Raw genomic sequence first — 24,011 nt, 5'->3', positions numbered from 1 at the left:
TCTAATTAGTATGGTTACCATAAATGGTCTCACTCTAATCTTAGTTAATTGTCCCTTTCAAACAGTTATTCACCTTATGTTAAAAAAGAGAAAAAAAAATAGTTGTACTCACAACTGAAACCAAACCTCTTGGATTACCTTAAGAAAATTTTCTAACTTAACCAATTAGTATATGCCCTTTTAAATCTCCAGTTATTTTTTTTTTTATAAAACGATAATCTAAAGTACTCCCATATAAAATCTTAAATTAATAGATTGAGACAAGTTAAGTCAAAGAGTGTATTGTATTTACAAAATGAGTGGAGTTATTTTAACTTAAAATTTTGAGATATTGCATTCAAGTAATCTAACGATAGATGAATAACTTTGACTTTTTTAAGATCTTCTATTGAATTGCTTGAAATCAATGGTTCAAAATTTGTATCAAAGTTTTAAATAAAAGAATTTAAGTTAAAATAACCTCACCTTCACAAAATCATGACAAACAATTTACACAATAATATTAAGTAGATTTATCTAACTGAGATATTTACATCATAAGTAACGTGTCATATTTTGATGTTACAATCCCATCAAACTTAATTTTCTATATGACTTTTGATAATTTAATAGTCTTCTACTCACCTCTAGACGGAGCTCGACTAGCAATTAATGTGTTTTACCTTCGTGGTTACTCGAGTTAGTGTTTAGTTCAAATAATAATGTAAACAATAGTGGGTGTTTACTCGGTGAGTATTTTCTTTCTCATTTTTTATGAAGAAAAGAAAAATTATTATTTTTTAATATTGATTACACATCACATTATTATATTACATAAATATTTACAACTGTTATTACAAAAGACATTATTATTGATATTTACATAACTGAGACTTACATTGACATTAAACTGATATTTACAATTAAATATACATAATTAGGACTTATATTGTTATATTAAATCTATGAAGTACATGCTAAGATAAGTAACTCTCACATAAGAGGGATGTCTCTGCTCCACTCATATTTCGCAAGGGAGAAAAAGTTGTAAATAAGCTTCACACAATCATACATAATACTTAATTGAGAGAGTTTTGAGTTTATGAGAACTCAAACCCCCACCCTCACAATCTTTCTTAACTGTGAGAATAGAGGTTCACCGCGGTGCCAAAGACCCATTAACAAAAATTTGTTGTTATATCGCCATAAGAGATTTATTTTATTTTTTTCCCATTGAATTACTAGCACTCACAAATGAAATTTCGGTATAAATCCATCAAAACCGTCCCGCGGGTTAACCTTTGGATCTCTTTCTCATCGTGGAATTTAGACTGCCAAATGCGTAAAAATAGACGTCACCTAATTAATTCAAAGAAGGAAAAGATAATGAACTCACCCATTATTAATTTATTATTATAATAATAATGTGAAAAGACTATAAAACAACCCCAAGAAAAATAACAAAATCCACCGAGGATAATTTGGTCATTTAAACATGCAAATCCATTTGCACTGAAAACATAACCCCACGCGCGCTTCTTTCGCCGAACGCTGTACGTCTAACCCTTGCTTGCTCCTTGTGAAATTCCTCTACAATTACCTCCCACTAAAATGTTCTGCAGCTTCTTCTACTCAAACATTACTTTTCATTCCTCTTGGCTCTATTCCCGCGTGTCAAAATATGATTGGGAAATAGAATGCCGTGATAAGAACTTCTTCTACAGAATCCCGCGCTTGCTAATGAGAATATTAACTATATGGAGAAATAACACTCGGATCCTTTTTTTCTTGTATTTTATCATTAAGGGTATGGGGTTTCTATTTGTATAAAATAGGTCCCAAATAACATGAAATGACTGAACTATATATTAAAAAAAAAAAATTATGTCATACTTTCATTTCATCAAACACAAAAATATCAAGATTTGTTTAAAGACTTTATTTCAAATTAATGAATTGGACATACCATTATCTTTTAAACCAAAGATTGATAAAAAAATATTAATGTACTAGTGTTAAAAATACCTTTGAAAAAGAAAAAAAAAAGAAAGACCCTCACTAACAATATTATGTAAGTACTATATTTTAGCTCTATAGGATAGCTGGTTCGATTTTCTATATAATTTTTTACTATCATAATTAGTTATTTCAAATAACAATACAATGCTGAATTTCTTATAGTGTTCCATTATGTACAACGTGAAATTTTTAAAACTTATATTTTATAATAAAAAAAACTATATATGATAATTTCTTTTAGGAGAATAAAGATACACCTTTAAGCACCTTATAAATATGGATAGGTCAGTAAAAAAAAGAAATTTTTATCGACAAAATAAAAGATAATTTATCGATTTTGATGTAAAGATACTAAAAATAGAAAGATAAAAATATACTTTATTTTGTTGGTATACAATTGTTACATTGTGATATCTGATTTTAAGATTTTATCATCACAAGATTATTTTTATCATTTTAGTAGGGCTACTATCCGTGACTTATAACCTATTTGATAAAGTTATTAAAAAAAAAACTTTTTTTTTATCGAGAATAATTAAAACTATAGGGCCAAAAATACTATTACGGTCGCGACATGCAACGGGTCGTGGACTCTTCCACGCTCTAAAACCCGCGCGTGTGGACGTGGTTTTTTCGTCCGATTAAAGACCAGACACAGCCTCTTCAGCAAAACAAACGACATTAAAAAAAAAAAAAGAAAATTCACTGCAAAACTCGTAAAATATTTTCTCTTATAAAGGCCTTAAAAGCAAGCGAGCAAAGCAGCGACTAGCCAGAAGACTTTCTCATTTTTATTTTTATTCTCTCTCTCCCTCTTTGAGATATCTTAAAATTTTCATTCGCCATGAAAGCTTAAGCTCTTCAACAGGTACCCTCTTCCTCTCTACATACATACGTGTATACATACATATGCATACACACACGCACACACGCATATATATTTGTGTATGAGTGTGTTTCTCTCTCATAACTGCGTACACGTTCATGTTTTGTTTGTTTCTAATCTTTAACTCTATAAGCTTTTAATTTGTTGCGTAACAAACGAAGACCCATTTGCTTAACTTGATTCTTTAGCTTGCTTCTTAACGTGTTTTTATTCTTAATATTATATTATATTACATTATTATACGCGAAACTTTATCAAAATTTTCCTTTTTTATATTACTAATTCTTTATTTCTTTGTATCGTGTTTTGCTTGTTGAATGATTTAATGTACTTCGCTTTGTGGGATCATGTAGAATTCTTGTTATATTTATTATTATTATTTTTCTTTTGTGGGTTGTTTATTTATTTATTGTATTATTGTGGGTACAGTGTTAAAAACTTTAAATGCTTTTTGTTTGTTCTAGATTTTAGATTATCCTGTGTTTGTTATCGAACATAGACGTGCTTAATGGTTACTAATATTTCTGTGTAAAGTTTTCAGTTTTACTGTCGTGGGATTGCTTCGTGGTTCATTTCGGGTTCAAAAAATGGATCTGGTTTCTTTAACTGCTATTCTGTTAGTGCGTGTTTTGTTTCTAAATATTAATTATTTTCAACTAATTATTGTTTTCGTTTATAATATTTATCTTTATTTTTTTATGACATGTACAAAGTTTTTTAGAAGTGTTAAATTTTCTTCAAGTAACAAACTTTCGGAATTTTTTTATAATACTTTCTGTTTGATTTTCCTATGGAATATGCCTTTCTCTTTTTTGTGGAATAGGACAGAACATTGGAATTTTTGGTTATTATTTTTTTTAGAAAAAATACTAGTTTATGTTGTGTTATTTAAGCGAAAACTGGAAATATATTTTCGAGCTTCTGAACTTTGGTTTACTTTATCTTTAAGAACGTGATGTATACTTTTGCCAATGCTGTTGTTGAATGTATCATAATCACGGTCTCTTCTAATCCTTGTAGCAGATGGATTTTGTTGAAGAAAATAATTGTGAGAATATCCTTGAAGATGCATACAGCGAGCAGTTACTTTCACTGGAGACTACTGACATGTCTGATGACTATAGAGATCCGGAGTTGCTTCCTCGAATTGGAGACGAGTATCAGGTTGAAATTCCACCTCTTTTAGAAGAATGTGACTGTTCAGTTGATGCAAAAATCTTGTGTGGCATTCCCCATGAAGTTTTAGTTGGATTGCCCATATCAATAATGTGGATCAAAGGGGAAGTTGAGGACATTAAACTTGAACCAGTAGTAGCTCCCAGTGATCCAACCAATGTATCTGAATGTACCAGAGTGACCCAGAATATTTCCGATTGTCATGACTTAAAGCCTCAAGTTGAGTCTATGGGACTTGCATTGGACAGAGAACTTAGCTTGAGAGAATCATCAATGTTAGCTTTGCAACCGGCAATACAGATTGAAATGCACAAGAAGAATGAAGGCACAGGTTACCATCCAGTTCCAGGTTCTGCAGGTGAAATCTGGAGTGATATTGATGAAGCCAGTTTTCTCCTTGGTTTGTATATCTTTGGGAAGAACCTGTTTCAGGTGAAGAAATTTGTTGAGAGTAAGGGGATGGGGGAAATACTGTCATTCTACTATGGGAAGTTTTATCGGTCTGACAAATATCGTAGGTGGTCAGAATGCCGCAAAATGAAAAGCAGAAAATGTATATATGGACAAAGGATTTTTACAGGATTGAGACAGCAGGAGTTATTATCTCGTTTGCTACCCCATGTGTCAGAGGAATGCCAAAATACTTTATTGGAGGTACACCATGACATAAATTTCTATTTTTTGATGACATCATACTGGTAGAATTGCCAAATGATGTGGCCTGATCTTGTGCTTGCATAAAGGACAAACTCAGAAACAATTATATCAAGTTCACACTATGATTACCAAACTAGCTATTGGTTTTCCAGTGCTTGTTTCTGAATTCAGCATGGACTGTTTTCTATGTTATAAGGATTATGGCAATTTTTTCCATAGTACAAAGCCATATCTGATGTTTTCATTGTGAGTTTCACACAGTTTACAAGTCCCCGAACAAGTCTAACAATTATTTTAAAGTAACCCGCTCCTGCATACCACCTAACTATGAAAAAGGATAAGGAATTATCCTGTCATTCTGTTTCTACTTCGATAATATAGAAAGATTTACTTGACATGCATATTCATATCTACATTGTGGAAGTATTTCCTTATTTGTCGGGTCCCCACTTTTATGCTGTCCCCAACTAGTTTCACTTTGCTCTTTGAACTTCAGGTTGCTTTGGAAATTCCGTATCTTGTTGCTTTATTTGACAATTTGATGCAATAGCTGATATGCCTGTCATCATTTTGTTTTCCTTGATAGGAATCGAAAGCATTTGGAGTAGGGAAAATGACTCTAGAAAAATATGTTTTAAATTTAAGGGATAAAGTTGGGTTGAATGCTCTTGTGGAGGCAGTTGGAATTGGTAGGGGGAAGCAAGATCTTACAGGCATGGCTCTGGAGCCTTTGAAGCCCAATCATGCTGTCCGTCCAGAGATACCAACAGGCAAAGCGTGGTCAATGCTTAGTCCCTTGGAAATTGTCAACTTTTTAACAGGAGGCTACAGGTTAAGCAAAGCCCGATCAAATGATCTCTTCTGGGAAGCTGTGTGGCCTCGTTTGCTCGCAAGAGGGTGGCACTCAGAGGAGCCTAAAAATTACGGTTGTGCTGCTGGTTCCAAGCATTCTCTGGTCTTTCTTATACCAGGTGTGAAGAAGTTCTCAAGAAGGAAACTAGTGAAGGGAGACCACTATTTTGATTCAGTCAGTGATGTCCTGAGTAAAGTTGCTGCAGAACCTGGGCTTCTTGAGCTTGAGATTGGAACAGATGGGGGAGATATTACCAAGGAAGAAAATGGGTGGACTGATGAAACAAAATTGGACCAGCAAGATTTTCCTGGTCAGCAACGACATTGTTATCTGAAACCTCGGATTCCAAATCGTGGTATGGATGGCATGAAGTTCACAGTTGTGGACACTAGTGTGGCTAATGAGGGAAGAATGAAAGTAAGAGAATTGAGAAATTTACCAGTTGAAATGAGGAATAATCCCATCTCGAGAAGCTATTCTGAAGACAGTGATTCTGGAACTTCTGAGGAGTCAACAGATGAGTCTGATTCTTCAAATACCATGCGTCTTTTTAGGAATGAGCAAAATGGTTCAAAGCCAAGAAATATAATTGCACCTTTTGACAGGAATCTGAACAGGAGCTTTCCAGTCATTGTCTCTGGTTTGACTAGTGCACCTGCTGTAGATATCCCAGGCCAGAAAAGCAATATAGGTAATGGCATGCGACCGAGAAAGAGAAGAAATGCTCAATTGAACCATAGACTGAAACCTGAAAATGGTATTTATTTAGGCCCTGTTAAGAAACGACGACGGAGATTAAATGCTTGTAATCGAACTCAGACAAGCAGTACCGTCAGTGGCTTAGTGGGTTCAGAACTAAAACAAGATGAAGCCAGATGCTGTGTAGGTAATCTTAGTTTTGGAGAGAATATTTCCTTTCATGCGGATCCATCTCAGGAGAAATTATCATTCACCAATTCTACATCTAAAGGCAGCCCAGTCGTAAGTGGTGAAGGCACTATTGGTAGTACATGTTCTGGGGTTGAACATCCTTATGAGGAACCTCCACCACGAAGGATGATCGATTTGAACTTGCCTGTATCTCCAGAGACAGAAACTGATGAACCTTTCTTGAAGGAAGGAACTGGAATACAACCTGATCAGGCAAGCAGGTTACCCAATGGTTCCAATGCGCTGAAAGACGCTGCAAATATGGCCACCTCTGAGCAGCAGCCTGAAGTGAATGCTCGGAGGCACAGCACAAGAAACCGACCACTGACCACCAAAGCACTTGAAGCTCTTGCTTTTGGATTTTTAAGCACAAAGCAGAAGCGGAAATTTGGGGATTCCTTTCTGCGAGAACCTTCTCGTCGTTCTCGCGCTAGGACAAGATTTACTGAGAACCTTGGTGGCAGTATCCCAGATATACCAGCAGAGGAAAAAGGAAATGATCTGTGTAATGATAATGGCAATATGTTCAGTGAACTTCCGGTTCAAGTCTCGCATTCAGACTTGACCAATAGCTGATTATAAAAACAATAATGCGAGTTCCAGCAATCTTTTGTATTTCTGATATAGTGTAGAAGATGATCACTCCCCCTGGTTTCTTCAGTATCTGCGAGATATGGAGAGCGTAGCGATATTGAATAATCATGTGATCATATGATGAGGAAATTGACATGTTACAGTCATTTTGTGATATAGAAAAACCAGAAGAGGAAAGTTCATAGCTTATTTCATATGAGAGTTAATAGTTATTTCTTCCATAGCTGGTATTTGGACCTAAGGTATTTTGACAGGGAGAATTGAAGCTCCGGTCACTTTCCGACAACAAATTTAGGTCATTGTTCATGCTGTTTATATCCCGATCACATACTGCCTTGTGATGTAAGTGAAGACTAAAGAGGTCACATTATAAGCCAACCCAAAGACTGACGCTATGGGTTCCTTCTGATTTTCTTTCCCCACTCATGAATGTTTCTTTTGCAAAGAATTTTCATTAATGTTATAGAGTCACCAAACTGTTCTAAAGAATACTTAAGTTGATTTTGCATTTTTGTTATTGAAAGTGAAATATCTGTCTTTCGGATTTGAATCTCTCCGCACATTTTAAAAGGGAAACAGTTTTAATTTAGCCGGGATGTGGTGTGGTGTGACTGAAAAGAAATAGTTACATAATGTTTTGAGCAAAATTTTTGTACTTAAGTGAGACGCTTTAATACTTCTCATTGCAGAAAAGATTAACTAGAATGTAAGGACTTATATGATAATTGCCTTACATAAATAGAACATGTTAAAGTGCCCCGCGGCCAAGCCAAAGTATAAAAGCGGATGAAAAGGCCTTATACATGGCTGTCTTGAAGTCATCTACGTGGCACTGGCAGCCGGGCTCGAGGTCTCCACATCCATCTTCTTCGTCATTTCTTCTTCCCAAACTTAATGGTTTTAGCTTAATTACATAACTGATATCCGTACACTCACCTTGAAACATCAGAATAAAATCAAGCCAGAGAATAAAAACAATTCGGCGCCGTTTTGAGTTTTATTAATTGAAACAGGAAAAAAAAGGAAAATGGGTCAGGCATTTCGTCGAGCATCTGGAAGGATTACATCCTCGTCTTCCACGACGTCGTCATCATCGAAAACGAAGAACGTCGTTGATAGGGGGCCACGTGTGGTTCCCACCGACGAGAAGATCTCGAGGACCGGTCCATTGGACGGTGGAGATCATCGCGGTAAGCGAGCTTCCGTTTTGTTCCTCATAAAACTCTATAAATGAAAAAATCAGCTCAAATTTTTTGTCAGTGAAGCAATGTAATAAAGTAAATTTTATAGAAATGGTTATAAAATTGACACTTATTTGCTTTTGCTTTTGCAAAACCTGTTTAATATTATTATTATTTCATTTAGAGTTTTCAGAATTTATGTTTTGAATCTGATATTTAGTTGAGATTAACATGATGCGTGTTTCTGAGAGAATGCTGATGTGCGTTATGATATCTGGTGATGTTCTGAAGAGGGCAATCGGCCTGTTAATACGGGCAATGTGCTTGAAGAACGAGACCCACAATATGATGCTATGCTTAATCAAATGCTGGGAAGAGTTAAAACAAAGGCCGGAGGGAAAGCTGAGATGGGCGAGGTGAGATTTTGAGAGTTGTTTGGTGCTTGTGTTTTTATCTTTTTGAGAAAAGAAAGATTTCGATTATGTTGAACAAATTGTTATCTGTGAATGTTAGACCGAAGACTTACACTAGTTGCTGATTTATTTGCTTATTGAGTAGTAGAAATCAGAAAATTCAATTCAATCATATTGTTTTCTTTACTGGAGAATGGCTCTAGCACTAAGCTCTTCACTGTCATTCCAATGGCTTGATACTGTAGTATTTCTGGGTAATTTGTTTCCTTGTATTTTTAAAATACCTTACTGTTCTTTCGTTTTTCTGTTGTAGTGCACTTTGAAAATGTGTAGCTATCCAAAGGAAATGGTGTTGGAGCATCTACTATCTAACTAGATAACAAATATTAGAAAGGACTAAGCATTTCTTTGATGGATTGTGTTTTATGCTAAGTGGTAAGAGAAGCCTTAGCGGTGATTTGTAGTCGTTTTATTTCATTCTTATAACTTGAATCTTTGTATTCTTTGACATGCCTATGTTTAGATGATAAAAATCGTGCTTCTATTGATGAATGATAGCGTCACTAGATTAACAGTTCATCTGTTGTGTGTGCTGGTTTATGAAACTCAATGACTATATTGCAGGCGGCTGTTGTGGAAAGGCAGACAAGACCATTGCCAAAACTGCGAAATACTACGCCAGTTTCCTCTAGATACGAAGAGAAGCCTTCTCCTCCAGGGACCTTAAATGTGGCACAGCTGCGGCGCATCATGCTTCTGCATCAGGGCAAGGCTGATGATCACAATGGGCCCCTGGATGCCAAGCAGATTGCAGAGAAGTTCCGACTAGATGTTTTGCAGGTTCAGGCAATTCTGCAGTGCCTATCACTGCCTCCAGAAAGCAGCAATAAAGAGAGAAACTATCCGTGATACTTCAAAAACCTCTCACTCACTCTTGTACCATGAATGGAGTTTTGTACTGAATAAGACATGGTCATCCACAACATGAAGATCTTTTGAAGTTACATAAACCGGTTATATGGTTGGTTTTTTCATAGAGCAGACGTTAGAGAATGTCGTTTCATATCGGCTCAATTTGTAGGAAATTTTGTACTATAAACTGTCGTGTTCTCTATTCTTTCTTTCACGAGCCAAATTCTTGAACGTTGTTAGATCTAATCGAGCCGTAAAACCATCTTCTGGTTCTAATTTCAAACTTAAATGTGATGAACCATACATCTGTTGCGTAAAAGATCATTCTTCTCAATGTCTACTCAAAACTAGGTGAGTGAATACAATTTCCAAACCATTGGCCAATTTTTTTTTCAACGGGCTTCATACAACCTCTATTGACATAACCAGCATAATTGCCGTAGATTAAATTATAACCGCACGCCAAATACTCTCCATATCAACTTGTAGACGTTGACTCTCAATTATTATGGGTCTACCATGAAGTTACAGCCTGTATAAATAATGGCCAATCAAATGTAATTGCGATTCCTCTTTCCTTGTATGAGGGCCTTTTAAGGACTGAGTGAAAAAGAATAGGATGACAAAAATATAGTGGGGGAAAAAAAAGAATCATGTCATATTCAAGTCAAAATAGACTCTAACCAATCTGATGCATACTCATAAGCTACAAATGTTACAGCCCCAGCAGGCGCAGCTTTGACAGTTGATGGGACAATGCCCTTATAAAGACCAGCCCAACCCTCTGCTTGCACAATTCGGCTTAGGGCATCAGACATATTTCTGTAAGCACGGTGCTCAACTCTAGCACCATACTTCGGGTGCCTCTGGAGTCCTTCAATCTGCAAAAGCCAGCAACAAAATTCATTTGTCTAATTCAGCATGGGCAAAAGGCAAGACAATCTTGAAAACTGGCTCATCTAAAACATGAAATGATAGCTTGACACTAGTCTTACTAAAAATAAAAATTATTGCCTTATTCTTTACATTCACATAAGACAGAGATGATGCATACTGAGATTTTATGCAAGGCCTTATATTAAACCTGGAATCGTTTCTTGACCACATCAAGTGGATGACAAACAAGTTTAGCACATGTTCCAGCCGCTAATCCACAGACAAAAAGCTGAAAACTTGAAAGATTATTGTCTGCACCAGTTGAGCTTGTATTAGAAGATCTTATCCGGTTCCAGTCCTACAAGATGATGATAGTAAATAAATATTATTGATGTGTAAAAACAAAATCCTTAACATCAGCCCCCTTTTTTAACGAACCAAAAAGGAATTTATCTGCCAATACTCAGTCGGAAGTACCAAGCACAAAAATTACTGAAGACTCTTTAATATTTCATCCCAGAGATGATCAAACATAAAATGCATTTCGCGCATTTCAACTTATTTGAATATCAGCTCAACTACAACATGGAGGAGAAATAGTGCTCTAAACCTCAAATTACTCTTAAAATTGGGGATGCCGGCATGAAACACAAAAGAATTATATACCCAGACTCTTAAACAAAAATCTAATATAAACAAGAATGAAGTCTACCATGGTCCAGCGCTTGAATGTATCATATGTGCCGAATTGCAGGCCAGCATAAGGAATAATCTCAACCAGTGTAGGTGACAGCCCAGCATACAGTCCTCTAAAGCCTCGGGTGCTGACAATATCAACAAATGCAGACCTCATTGTGGGATACACCTATATATAGCCATTAACTAGTGATCAATAACGATATCAGAAGGGCCCTCAACATATTAATGCTTCAGCTAACAAACATGACAACGTGTTGAACATTTGAACTGAGACGTAAAAACTATGTGCTTCCCAATGGTTAAATGAAAATATATATATATGTATATAGACACACACACACCACCAAAAAAAAAAAAGTCATTATTGAAGGAGATGAAATTAAGACGCCACGAATGAGATCACCATGCTCTGGGCCCACCAAGAACAAACTTATCACTGCAAAAGGGAGTGCTCACACATTCGAGCATACGTTGCGTTGTAGGCAAAATTTATGAAAATAAAAAATACAAATCAATTCAATATTTATAAGAAGTGTGATTCAGCCTCAGATTTCAAATCCTTCCTTCGGTTGAATGAATTGATGTTAAAATACAAATGAAGCCATACCATATCATTCAAATATCATTCAGTCAAATTCTTTACCTTAGGTTCTCCTTGTGACGCTAATATGGTTCGTAAAAGATCAAATGGATATGATCCAACAGTAGCTGCACACCCAGCTAATGCCCCACTGACATAAGACAAGTAAGCGCTTAAATTAATATGATTTTCTGCAAAACAACAGAACAATGAGCCCATAACCTGTGAGAAAGCAAATAAAAGCTGAAACATTAAAAAATAATCATATAAACACAAGAAAAATCCAAATCAAACAGTGTATGCGCCTCCAAACAACAGAAAAGGATGAAGAACTAGCAGACTTCCAAGGAAAAAATTAGAAATAAACAAGTCTGTACCAAACTACTTCAGACAAGTTACAAAAGTTTCCACAACATAAGCAGTTAACCAAAGGAAACAATGATGTCATATACCAATATTCATAGGTAGATAGCAAGTTACTACATTCAATCTTACACGTAGATCAATTTTTTAGCAAAACAGCATTTCATAAAAGTCAAAAAATTTATACTGATGTAACATGATGTCATATACCTGCCTTGGAAGAACCAGCAGCGAATGTTTTCAATTTGTGTAACACTGTAAATTGTATGGCACTGTATGGCATAACCATAAGTAAGGCTGGCACATTGCCACGCCAGAAACCCTGTCATAACCATTCCCTTAAATTGTTACTAAATCAAAGAACATAAAGAGACACATTGAACTAGTCTCCTGACTAGATTGCAGAAGTGCAATGATGAAAGATAATAAATCATACCCATAAACCTTCCTCTCTAAATATATCCTTCGTTGCTTGGAACATGCCAGTATATTTTGATGGCCTGGATATATGTCCATTTAGCAACGCCCATGAAGTCGTGGGCTCCAATTGAACCTGTTAAACCAATGATAATTTTCTTCACTACTAACCATTACAATCACATCCTGGAAAAAATAAAAATTAAAATACCACAATCCTAGCCCCCATGATCTAGGCATGCACAAAATATACCATACAAACTTCTCTCCCATGAACTCTCAACAGTCCCAAAAAGTGTTTTTCCTCTTGTACAACCAACACTTAGTAGAAAGTAAGGAACCAAGTTACCAAGGCTAGCCCTAAAAGGCAAAGAACCTACTCTTTTCCGAAAAGACCAACATTAGTTTTTTAACATTAAAAAAGAAATGCAATTACACTATGCTTCCTAAGTGCAAATACCCAATAGATTTCATACCAAGTGATGCCTCGGCAATTTCTATAACTTTTGAAGTTACTTATCTAACCATCCCACACACTCAATAGATTAATGTAACATCACCAAGGATGAAAGATCTCTTTTACTCTCAGAAGTATCCAACACTATAAGCCAAAGAAAATGATCCAACACTAGTTTTTTTTTTAAAAAACTAATTTTCGCATTTATTTTAATTTATTTTGACAAAAAGAACAAAGCTAAACAAATTTTCACTCTTTTTTTTTCCCCACAATATCCAATTGTATAAATGATTAAAACAAGAAAAAGAATATAAAAAATTGGAGACCTGGAAACGGATCTTAATAACATCAAGAGGCGAAGTTACAGTACGTGAGATTCCACCGGCAATCGCGCCTGCAGACGCATCGATCACCATTCGTTTCCATTGCCCCGGCTCCTGCTCCTCCATCAACCGCCTCCTCTCAACTCAAGCTATAACCTAATAACAACAATTTTTTTTTTCAATTAAAAAAAATACATATGTTGGATTTTTTGCCGCTTATCGGATCAATAGCGGCAACTCGTGATGAATTGTACAATTTTACTATTAAGCTGCTGGTCAAGGCATTAAGCGATGAATTGACCTTTGCTATAAATAAATAATAAAGATTGCCTATTATTTGCTGACTTGACAGAACGATTCTCGGACTTCGGTCCCATGCGCAGAGCATTTAGTGCCAAATATACAGGTCGATTTTTCTTCTTCCTTCCTATAAATTAAAATTAAAAATTTTAATGGAATAATAACATTTATGTCCCTGATCTTTTCTAGAAGGGTAGAGATTTTTCATTTGTTTCAAATGGTTCTATCATGGGCTTCTGGCAAGTGGCAACTTCCATTGAAATGACCAAATTACACGTAACATTAAACAACTCTTTTGAACTTTTAATGATAGTATGTCACATATATATTAATAATATAATTAATTATTTTTACGTTTTTATCTAATAACTATGGATCATAAATTTATATTTTGCTTACTATATTATTAGATCAACGTGAAATCTATATTCCTACAATATAAAATACCTTAGTTATTTGAAAAGAAAACTGGGACCTATTTAATGCAAATATACAAAATATGCTCTTATTGAGAAATTCATGTAAAGTTATGAACTTGGATGTTATCCTCCTACATTTTAAATTTTAATGCAATTTATTCATTCTAGTGACAAATTTTAATGGTCCAGTTATGTTGCAATAGTGGTACGGTACCACTGTTACTTTCAGTTATTAAGGTAGTGTTTACTTTTTGGAGTGGGAGTGTGGAGTGTGGATTCCTCCCACTCCAGTGTTTACTTACCTTAAAAAAGGGGGGAGTGGGAGTAGGAATCCATAGGTCCCACCTAATTTTGGAGTGGGGAGTGGGATTTCCACTCCCATGGGGGAGGTGGGAGTGGGAATCCACTCCCCCCTCTTCCCATTTTATCCCTATAATTAAATAAATAAATAAATAATATTTAATAAAATAAATAATATCATATTTATTAAAAATAATAATTATATCATATTTATTTTATTAAATTTAATAAAATAAAATAAAATAAATATTATATTTAAATTAATAATATTAAACATTAATTTTAATAAATATTAATTAATTATTTAATTAATAATAATAAATATTTTATTCTAAAAAAATATTAATTTTGTACTATATTATCAATAATAATATTTCATTTGTGTTGCTATTATTAATAATTTTTATTCACATAATTTAAATTAATAAAAAATTATGATTTATGTAATTAAGAATATTAGTAATTATTATTAATTTAGAAATATAATAAAATATTTATTTTATTTTCCAAATATTTTTTATTATTTTTTAATTACAAATTATAATTCTGTACATAAGGATAAAATATAATTTAAAATAATTTACTCACAATCTAAGACAAAGTAAACAAATAATTAGGATTCTGATTGACAATCCATACTTTCATTTAGTCTAAGTAAATAACCTACTCACACTCCCACTCCACACTCCTAATCCAAAGATTCCCACTCCAATCCAAAAAGTAAACGCAGCATAAATCTTATTAATGCAACTGTATAAGTATAGATTTAATGACTAGTTGCAACTGTAGTACCATACCACTGTTGCAACATAGTGTTGCCCCAAATTTTAATATTTTAGATATTTAAAAATAAATCATTGAATAAATTTAGAAACTGAAAAAAGTTATATTTTTTTAAATTCGAAATAATACTCGCACTGGACTATGAATAATACCCAATCAAGATGTGTATTTGATATTAGAAAAAAAAAGAAAAAAAAAGAAGAAAGGAAAGAATCAACCGCATTGCTTTTTTGCCCGCTAATTTTTATTAACTAAAAATTAAAATATACGCCAGTTTAAAGAACTTGCATGCTGGAGAAGATTGGTTCCGGAAATACTTTTCAAAGTACAATTTAAAAATTAAAAGTGATGGAAAAGAAAAAAAAATGAATAAATAAGTAAATCTGCGCATGGAATGACCTGTCGTTCAATTGTTTATTATTTTGGCCTTCGGCCTTTGGGCTTCCGGGGAAATGACGCAATTCTTTGCTTTGTCTGTTTGTCATGCACTGCTGGAGGTTAACGAAGGGTTGGTTTATAGCTTAAAATATATATAACACAATTCTTTGCTTTGTCATGCACTGCAAAGAGTTTATAGCTTAAATTATATATAACACAAATAACAAAAGTCATGTAGTGATGAAGATCTTTTTGTTTCTTTATTTTCTTCTCTGCCAGCCATGGTGAAAATGGGTGCATTATCGGCAATCAGGTGCCGTCTAAGATTGGCAAATGCTGGTTTGGTCATTAAGTATATTTTGATTTAAGTGTTGATTTAGTTTTTATATTTAAAAAAAAAAATCTCATAACACTTTGTAATTAAATTTATTACATTCTTTTTTTTACTTCTTTTTTTTTTCCTTTTGTAATAATCGTCTTCCAACAATATTATTGATATTAATTAATAATTATTTATAAAAATTTTGTTGGCAAGTAATTTAGCCTCCAATAAATCATTTTTCTAGACCTACCTATAGAGAAACTCACCTCTATGCAGCCGCATCATATCTTAATCATAATTTAAAGCTGAACTCTAAGCCTTTGGAATAATTGTTCGAGCTTGGCAAAAAATGTAGCAAGCTTGAGTGACCCTAGAGCCTCATGAGATCCTTTACGCTCAAATGGATAGTTGCAGCAACACTCCATGCATCAACTCCTGGCAAAACTCAGCTATTTTAACAAAGGTTTACTTTCTTCAAGGTTAACGTGGATGCAGCTATTAGCAACCAAAAGCAGCTGGCAGGTCTTGGAACTGTGATAAGAGACTCAAGAGACAAAGTAGTAGCTGCTGGAATCAGTCAGGCTAGTCTGAGGGGAAGTGTTAGTCATGCTGAAACTGAAGCCGTTTAGTGGGGGCTTAAAGTTGCAAGAGAAGCATATTTGAACTCGGTGATCATAGAGACTGATTGTTTGGAAGTGGCCCGAGCTAATCAACAACACAAGGGGTAGCAGAACAGAAATTTTGTGGACAATTTCAGACATCCGAAATCAGAGTAAAGAATTTCAAAATGTTACAGTCAAGCATGTCTCCAGAAATTATAATGTTTATTCCCATTCTTTAGCAAAATTTGCTTTAGAAGACAATTCACCTGTTGTCTGGGTAAACTCTATACCAGCAGAGGTCCAAATTGTATTTGAAGCGTTATTATGAATAAAAGGTTACAATGAAGCATAATGGTGGAGTTCATGGAGTATTACTGCAACTATCCATTTAAAATATTGTCGTGTGCCACTATAACTATATGATCGTATAAAGATACCATAGCTTCTATATGGTCATTGATATATCTTGCTTTCAAACTTTGGCCCTCTCAGTCTTTTGATGAACTTCAATTTTGCATCCGCCATTCCATTGACAAAAGAAATTGCCAAGAAATAAATGAAAAGATTTTCGTAGTGTTTGGACTTTTGGATCAACGGTTCGTTTAATCTCCTTAAAAAGGTTTGGCACATTGCTCGCATAAAAATGGTTCTCATCTATGCATTCTTATTGTGACGACAGTCGTGTTTTATTCATTTCATTTTATGACTTGTCGTTTATAATGTTTAGGTGACGTGATATCTTGCTATTTCTTTAATTGTCTCGAGGAATCAAATGCCCGAAAAACTTTTCGTCTAATCAAAGCCTTAATAAATTTGGGGGGAAAAAATATTTGGAAGTCTTACTAATTATAATTTAAAGAGATCATATCAAAGTCAAGACTTGATAATTAACTTCATTTATACTAATAAAACTCTTTATTAGACTAGCAATTATAATAAATTATTATTATTATTGTGAAACTAAACTTGTAATTTGAAAATTTTCCCAACGCGGTATGTTAGTGTTTGAGGTCTTGTGGCTTCAATTCTTATCTATATGTTGCTTGTTGCACATTTACTCAATTAAATAGTTGTGTTATCAGCAATATCAAGTGAAAATACTCGTTTACTCAATTAAATGGTGGTGGAGAAATGCTTGATGATTTGGGCAAGCTTGGGATAAAGCGGTTGGCTTGTAGCTATGAAGTAGGGGATATGGTGTGGGGAAAGGTTAGATTAAATCCATGGTGGCCAGGGCAGATACTCCATGACGCTTTTGCATTGCCTTGTGTTAGTAAAACTAAGAAGGAAGGAGGTTTGCTGGTTGCATTTTTTGGGGATAATAGTTATGGGTGGTTTGATCCATTTGATCTTCGACCGTTTGACATTGGCTATGTTGAGAAATCAAAACAAACAAATGATGTCGAATTTCTAAATGCTGTAAAAGATGCAGAGGACGAGGCTCGTAGGATGGCTGCTCTTGGCCTTTCGTGTTGGTGTCAGGGCACTAGTAATTTTCGGACTACCGGTGTTAAAGGGTTTGTTGAAGTTGATGTATGTGGGTATCAGCCTGGTATGGGTTTGAGCCTACTGAGATGCTCTTTTTGCTAAAGAAGTTAGCATCTATACCACATGGTAGTTTAGAAAGAAGTATTCATTTTATTAAGATTGAGGCTTTTGTCCTCACTTATCGAAAAGCTGTGTTTGGGAGGTCGATGACACGTGCTCAGGCCTATGGATCGCAGCAGATACAAGGGAGGAATTCAATTGGGATTTTGATTTCACAGAGGCAAATACCTTCTGAAGGTATGATTCTTATTTTTTCCTGTTATGTTATATTGTCCTGCTTTACTTTATTTTTTATTTTTTACATTTTTTTTTGTGTTTCAAGAAAGCTTGAGGTAAAATGCAATGTGTTGTCAGTGTATACTAGTTAGTCATCGATGGATGAAAGATTTGTTATTGAGCTTCAGTGCTACACTTGCTCACTGAGATTTTACTTAAATTTGACAGTGTTCACACAGAACTTCTCACATGTAGATTGAAAATTACTTGTACATGATCATCTAGAGATCATAATTGCCTGAAATGACTTTGTTGCTATTCACAACAGTATGAGAAATTGGTTGGCTGTTGCACGGGTTATTGCTGCCTTGTTTGCCACAAGTTCCAGAACACGCTGCCCAGAAGCTTTGTAGAATAATTCTCAGCGGCATATATATTTGAGGCCTGACTGGGGGAGAGGTCTATGTCTGTTGGTAGCTGTAACTTTGATGACAGGTTTTATGTTTGTTTGATCAAATCTTAATTGTTTATGGCTAAGTACATTTTACCATGTTACATCATCTTTAGCAACCCTTGTGCACGTGATCAGCTTCATCAAATCCATGTCTCTGTACCAGCAACGACTGGCACATGGCATGTTAGGTTCTTAACTCTCACTTTATGCTTTATCATATGTATCTATCACGAAACCCGAAACTTTTTGCATCTTGTGAAAATTTGAGAATAAATGTGTTTGGCTGAAGCGAAAATCACAGAGAAAATGAATTTTATTGAATCCAGAATCTTCTTGACTTACTTCATCAGAATTACACACACGTATTTATACATGCACACTTATGTAACAATATATAACTAACTTCTATTACTTGTTTTTGTTACACACATTTCATATGACTAATAACAAAGTTTCAACAGCCAATGCTGAGCTGTCAGCTGACGTTTTGCTCTCCTTAACAATCTTTGCTGACTCACTGATGCTGACATGGTTTTGCTTCTTAAGCTTGTTCTGTTTAGCCTCTGTATATTCTCCATAATGAGCAGCCTTAACACATCTTGTCACCAGTTTCTTTCGTTCTTGTTAAATATGGAACAGCTCAAACATCTGGCCAAAAAACCTCAACTGCAGAGAAGCCGACGCTTGAAGAAATTAGTTTAATTAAGCCTTCAGTTCAAAGAAAATGCAACAGGGTAAAAAGTCAGGACATATCTCCAGATTTTCAACAACTGCAGCCAAAAGTCTCAAAAGTAGAGAAAATTAGTTATTGTTTGGAGGATTTGCAGGTGGTTGGAAGAACTTCACCCCCCTCAGATGCTGCATTTCATAGAAAGGTTATTGTTACCAGTAGTGACATTCTGGATGAGAAATTGAGGATTTCAAAATGTCTTGAAGAAGACTTGCTTTCTGAGCATACACTCTTGATGAAGAGAGAAAAAAGGAAGAAAGACTACAAGTTTAAATTGGGCTTAGAATATTGGGACAATGGTCATAAAAAGGTAAAAAGAGAATCAGGCGAAGGAGCCTGTGGCACCTTTTCCTCAAATTTCAAGGCTAGAGAGAAGATAGATGGTTTACATGTTAATAGCAAACATTCTCAGTTACTCGATTATCTGTCAGCTCTTGCTCTTAATCCATTTAAAAGTGTGCGACAAAATATCCCTGCAACTATGTTGCAGTTCTTCCTGGAATACACATCTGCCGTCTATGTGAAGTGGCTGTCATCCCAGCAGCAGAGTCTGGAACAATTGAAAGTTGTCCCACTAAGTCTATGGTCTGTGGTATGGCTGCTAAGAGTCCTAACAGCAGGACTGCTCAAGACCTGACTTCTGCTTTAAAGCCCCCCAAAAAAACCGCTCAAAGCTGACGATTATAGAAATGTGGGAGGATTACAGGTCCTGAACAAATGTCTGTGGAAGAACCAAAAAGATTGAATGAGCTGAAATTGTTGAGTGAAGAAAAGACAGAGGCTGGCGATAGGAAACTTGAAAAACCTCTGAGAAGAGGTGCGCGGATGAGCTTGAAAGTCCAGGAAAAACGGAGAAAGTATTCACAGAAGAAGCGCGATACTTCAAGAAAGTTCAGGGAGCCCAAAATGATGGTGATACAATTCTCGAGTCAATCAGCTTTGCCCTCTGTTTCGGAGCTGAAAGCAAGTTGTGCACGTTTCGGACAGCTTCATTCTCCTCCTTGCGTGTTCTGGAGATCCTCAACCTGCCAGGTTCGGTTCAAATGCAAATCTGACGCTGAGGCAGCATTTGCTCATGCGGTTAAAAACAGACCCCTATTATTTGGCAATATGGAAGTAGAATATTACTTGCAAGCCCCGGAAGCTTCATCCTCGGCACTTCTTTGACTGGACAAGTAGCTTGTCGTTAACGTCCCTAATGAAGCTCCACGGGTGAAGAAGCATGTGACAACTGGTGAATCAACAAAACCAAGGTCTATTGCACCTCAGCATCAATTGTCGCACCCAAGTAGCCAGCCAAAATCATGTCTGAAGAAGCATCTGGATGATGGGGCTACCATTGTTCATAATGAGACACCCCATGTCAAATCTATGTCGGGTGGGCAGGAAAGTACAAGCACAGAGCAGATTGTGGCAAAGAGCATCATCAATAATCACGTGAATGGTTGCTCATCTTTCCCGTGAAACTATCAACACCAATGCAAAGATCTAAAAAAAGGTTCAACCTGAGGCAACGAACAACTGTCCTGATGCCAGCTGCAGCAGCAGCCAGAGCATAGACATCTCGGATCAGATGTTGAGCCTTTTGATGAGATGGCATGAAACTGTGGTCGACTTGAAAAAGTCATTAGGATATGTGCCCATCACACTCCGAAGATTGGATCTAGGCACCTATGATATTTATTAGGAAGTTAATATACACATAGCAAATTAAAGTTTAAGACTGATGTGAATTACTTGGGAGCTAAGAGCATCATCAAAAGACTCTTCAAATAAGATTTTATTAATTATTTGAAGAGCCACCTCAATATTTAAGGCTCCAAAAGACATTCCAATTAAGATTCTTCAAATAAGAAATGATTCTCTCTCTTCAAATTTGGAGAGTTGATTTCTCCCTCTTCAATTTATATTTTATTACTTTTCATTGAAGAAAGAGAGAGAAGTGCTTTAATTACTATTGACTTTTCCTTTAAAAAAATAATTATTTGATTAAAATAATATTAACTTATTTTTATTTGATGAGTCTTTTGGAGAATATCATATTTTTTCACCCTTCTATTTGCCACATAGGTAAGCAAATAAGTATTTAAAGAGTAAAATTTATAGAGGCTTTTGGAGATGCTCTAAGAAAGTTGGTAATATGAATCCATCATTGGTACGCAAAAGCAATCGTTATCGTGATTGTAATCTAGAAATTCTATGATAGGAAAAGAATATCAAAACTCCGACCGCGTCCTATTGGTGTGACGTTGACCAATTCTTATGATTTACAATGGGAAGGCAGGTGCCTTGGCCTTACAGGAGAATGTAGCCGCCCGCCTTACAGTTCCCAACCAAACGCGTTGACGCGGACTTTGTTGCTTTTCCTTGGTATTTTACAAAGGCCGGAGGATAAGTCCGCATTGACGGTATAAATACACCATATCGTGTTATAGCCTCCGCTAATTTTCTCAATTCGCAGAAAGTGATCTTTTGAAAAATCTTCAGTTCTCTCAAAAGTTATTAGCAATTATGGTCTCTTACAGAGCTTTAGATCTCAACGTGATCTCCGCAAAACACCTCAAAGATGTCCACTTCATCTCCAAGATGGAAGTGTATGCCGTCGTTTCGATCTCGGGCGACCACACCATCAAGAAACAGAAAGTCAAGACGCAGGCGGACCCATCCGGCGGATCAAACCCCACGTGGAATTTCCCGATTAAGTTCACCTTCAACGAGTCCTTGGCCCAGCAGAATCGCCTCACGCTCGATTTCAAGATCAAGAGCGACGGCTTACTCGGCGATAAAACTGTCGGCGAAGTAATCATCCCGATCAAAGAGCTCTTGGATTCCTCCTCCTCCTCTTCGGGAGACGCCAAATCGATGAAGTTCGTTACTTACCAAGTCTGCTCGTCGTCGGAAAAACCCAAGGGCGAGTTACACTTCTCGTACAAGTTCAGTGAACCCACCATCGGGAAAACGCACGCCAAGGCCGACGAGCCCGTGACTGCTTATCTGGCACAGATGGCAGCCGGATCGAGCTTTGTGCCTTACGCTTACCCCCCACAACCTCAGGCAGGGTACGATTACCCACCGCAACCCCCTCAAGTAGCGGCGCCGAATGGTGCATACCCACCGCAACAACCGGGATACGGGCACCCGCCTCCACCGCCACAACAGGGATACGGGTACCCGCCTCCATCGCCACAACAGGGATACGAGGAGCTCTTGGATTCCTCCTCCTCCTCCTCCTCGGGAGACGCTATATCGATGAAGTTCGTTACTTACCAAGTCCGCTCGTCGTTGGAAAAACCCAAGGGCGAGTTACACTTCTCGTACAAGTTCAATGAACCCACCGTTGGGAAAAAGCACGCCAAGGCCGGCGAGCCCGTGACTGCTTATCCGGCGCCGATGGCTCACGCTTACCCCTCGCTGCCTCAGGCAAGGAACGGTTACCCACCACAACCCCCTCAAGGAGCGGCGCCGAATGGTGCATACCCACCACAACAACCGGGATACAGGTACCTGCCTCCACCGCCACAACAGGGATACGGGTACCCGCCTGCACCACAACAGGGATACGGGTACTCGCCTCCACCGCCACAATAGGGATACGGGTACCCGCCTGTGAAGCCACAGAAGAAGAGTAATGGGGGACTGGGATTTGGAACTGGATTGCTTGGCGGAATGCTTGGTGGGCTTTTAATTGGAGATATTGTCTCTAATGCTGCTGATTATGATGGAGATTTTGGAGGAGACTTCGGAGGAGATTTTGATTTTTGAATTTTATTTTCTGCTAATTTTTTAGATAGTTTAATAGTTTATTATTATTATTACGGTATTTTGACTACTTTTTTTTTTAAATACCATATGGTATTTGGACTTAGTTATTTTGGATTTTACTTTTCTCTTTGTTATATATATTAGCTTTTCCTTACGTACATTAAGAATAAAATGTGGAATGTACATATAGAATATTTTGCTTTGCACTTTAATGGTTGTCAATGAAAATGAGCGATTTAATGTTTATGTACACTCAAATTTTGTGATCTATGTACTACATAAATGGGAAATTTTTAAAGCAGCTTTCAAGTTTATTACTTCACTATTCTGAAGGGGCCATGGGGTGCTGTTATGGCCGTTGTTGGGATCCTTCTTGAAGTGATATTGTTGCTTTCGCTTGGGCCTCTGAATTCTTTTTGTTCTCTACACACATGAATAAAAATGGCAATGTTATGAACTTAACTATAGCACTTAGGATTAAATGATGGGTGCTTGTTCAATCTTGTCTCTAAAATTTCTTGCTACCATTGAGGCAAACCAAACTAGGCTCTTGAAAAGTATTGTATGTGAATGAACCTCAAGTGAGATTATCCGTTGGATGTCAATAAGTTAAGGTTTGGTTTTGGTTTGGGAGCCTAAGTCGCAAAATTTTATCTATAGTTAGAATGTTTTAATTTTTTGACACGAATGCATATGAGAGAATGACTATAATATTAAAGAATAACGTGGGGAATGGGGTTTGGAGCTGGGTTTGTGCGGAAGAATGTTTGAGGTTTTTAAGATATCATTTTTTATGGTAATGGAGGAGATTTTGGGGATTTTCACTTTTTATATCTTATATTCTCTTAGTAGGATCTTATGTTTTACTTTGTTAATTCTTGA

The 24,011-nt window shown here is 36.2% G+C and overlaps 3 protein-coding genes and 1 pseudogene across 4 annotated transcripts; 3 read left to right on the top strand and 1 right to left on the bottom strand.

Moving 5' to 3' along the window:
• Positions 1-2,759: 2,759 nt before the first annotated feature.
• LOC18032586 lies at positions 2,760-7,590 on the top strand. 2 transcript variants are annotated; one of them, XM_006419548.2, is made up of 3 exons: positions 2,760-2,866; positions 3,908-4,714; positions 5,304-7,590. In XM_006419548.2, exons 2-3 carry the CDS (start codon positions 3,908-3,910, stop codon positions 7,074-7,076), a joined length of 2,580 nt encoding a protein of 859 aa, XP_006419611.1. In that variant the 5' UTR covers positions 2,760-2,866; the 3' UTR covers positions 7,077-7,590. The 2 variants fall into 2 exon arrangements, with proteins under 2 accessions (XP_006419611.1, XP_024040446.1); XM_024184678.1 differs by having other exon boundaries at positions 2,762-2,866; positions 3,905-4,714.
• Positions 7,591-7,882: 292 nt separating this feature from the next.
• On the top strand, positions 7,883-9,846 carry LOC18032594. Its single transcript, XM_006419547.2, has 3 exons — positions 7,883-8,284; positions 8,567-8,691; positions 9,313-9,846. Exons 1-3 carry the CDS (start codon positions 8,122-8,124, stop codon positions 9,595-9,597), a joined length of 573 nt encoding a protein of 190 aa, XP_006419610.1. The 5' UTR covers positions 7,883-8,121; the 3' UTR covers positions 9,598-9,846.
• LOC18032599 (mitochondrial thiamine diphosphate carrier 2) lies at positions 9,810-13,726 on the bottom strand. Its single transcript, XM_006419544.2, has 8 exons — positions 13,646-13,726; positions 13,319-13,471; positions 12,555-12,671; positions 12,329-12,440; positions 11,819-11,946; positions 11,189-11,341; positions 10,685-10,834; positions 9,810-10,481 (listed from the first exon to the last, which is right to left on the bottom strand). Exons 2-8 carry the CDS (start codon positions 13,439-13,441, stop codon positions 10,263-10,265), a joined length of 1,002 nt encoding a protein of 333 aa, XP_006419607.1. The 5' UTR covers positions 13,442-13,471; positions 13,646-13,726; the 3' UTR covers positions 9,810-10,262.
• An 8,151-nt stretch (positions 13,727-21,877) lies between these two features.
• Positions 21,878-23,129, top strand: LOC18032603 (annotated as a pseudogene).
• Positions 23,130-24,011: the final 882 nt, after the last annotated feature.

Source organism: Citrus clementina, unplaced genomic scaffold (assembly GCF_000493195.1).
Source record: "Citrus clementina cultivar Clemenules unplaced genomic scaffold, Citrus_clementina_v1.0 scaffold_9, whole genome shotgun sequence".
Taxonomy (NCBI): domain Eukaryota; kingdom Viridiplantae; phylum Streptophyta; class Magnoliopsida; order Sapindales; family Rutaceae; genus Citrus; species Citrus x clementina.
The sequence above is the reverse complement of the archived record's forward strand: the minus strand, read 5'-3'. Positions and strand labels throughout refer to the sequence as shown.

Bases quoted from the DNA above. Each gene is read 5' to 3' on its own strand.
- LOC18032586 (XM_006419548.2), top strand. From the start codon at position 3,908: ATGGATTTTGTTGAAGAAAATAATTGTGAGAATATCCTTGAAGATGCA. The intron at 4,715-5,303 runs GTACACCATGAC...TTTCCTTGATAG, and splicing joins GCCAAAATACTTTATTGGAG to GAATCGAAAGCATTTGGAGT.
- LOC18032594 (XM_006419547.2), top strand. From the start codon at position 8,122: ATGGGTCAGGCATTTCGTCGAGCATCTGGAAGGATTACATCCTCGTCT. The intron at 8,285-8,566 runs GTAAGCGAGCTT...GATGTTCTGAAG, and splicing joins GGACGGTGGAGATCATCGCG to AGGGCAATCGGCCTGTTAAT. The intron at 8,692-9,312 runs GTGAGATTTTGA...ACTATATTGCAG, and splicing joins GGAAAGCTGAGATGGGCGAG to GCGGCTGTTGTGGAAAGGCA.
- LOC18032599 (XM_006419544.2), bottom strand. From the start codon at position 13,441: ATGGAGGAGCAGGAGCCGGGGCAATGGAAACGAATGGTGATCGATGCG. The intron at 12,672-13,318 runs GTCTCCAATTTT...TTGGTTTAACAG, and splicing joins TTATTAAGATCCGTTTCCAG to GTTCAATTGGAGCCCACGAC. The intron at 11,947-12,328 runs GTATATGACATC...GTTGTTTTGCAG, and splicing joins TGCTGGTTCTTCCAAGGCAG to AAAATCATATTAATTTAAGC.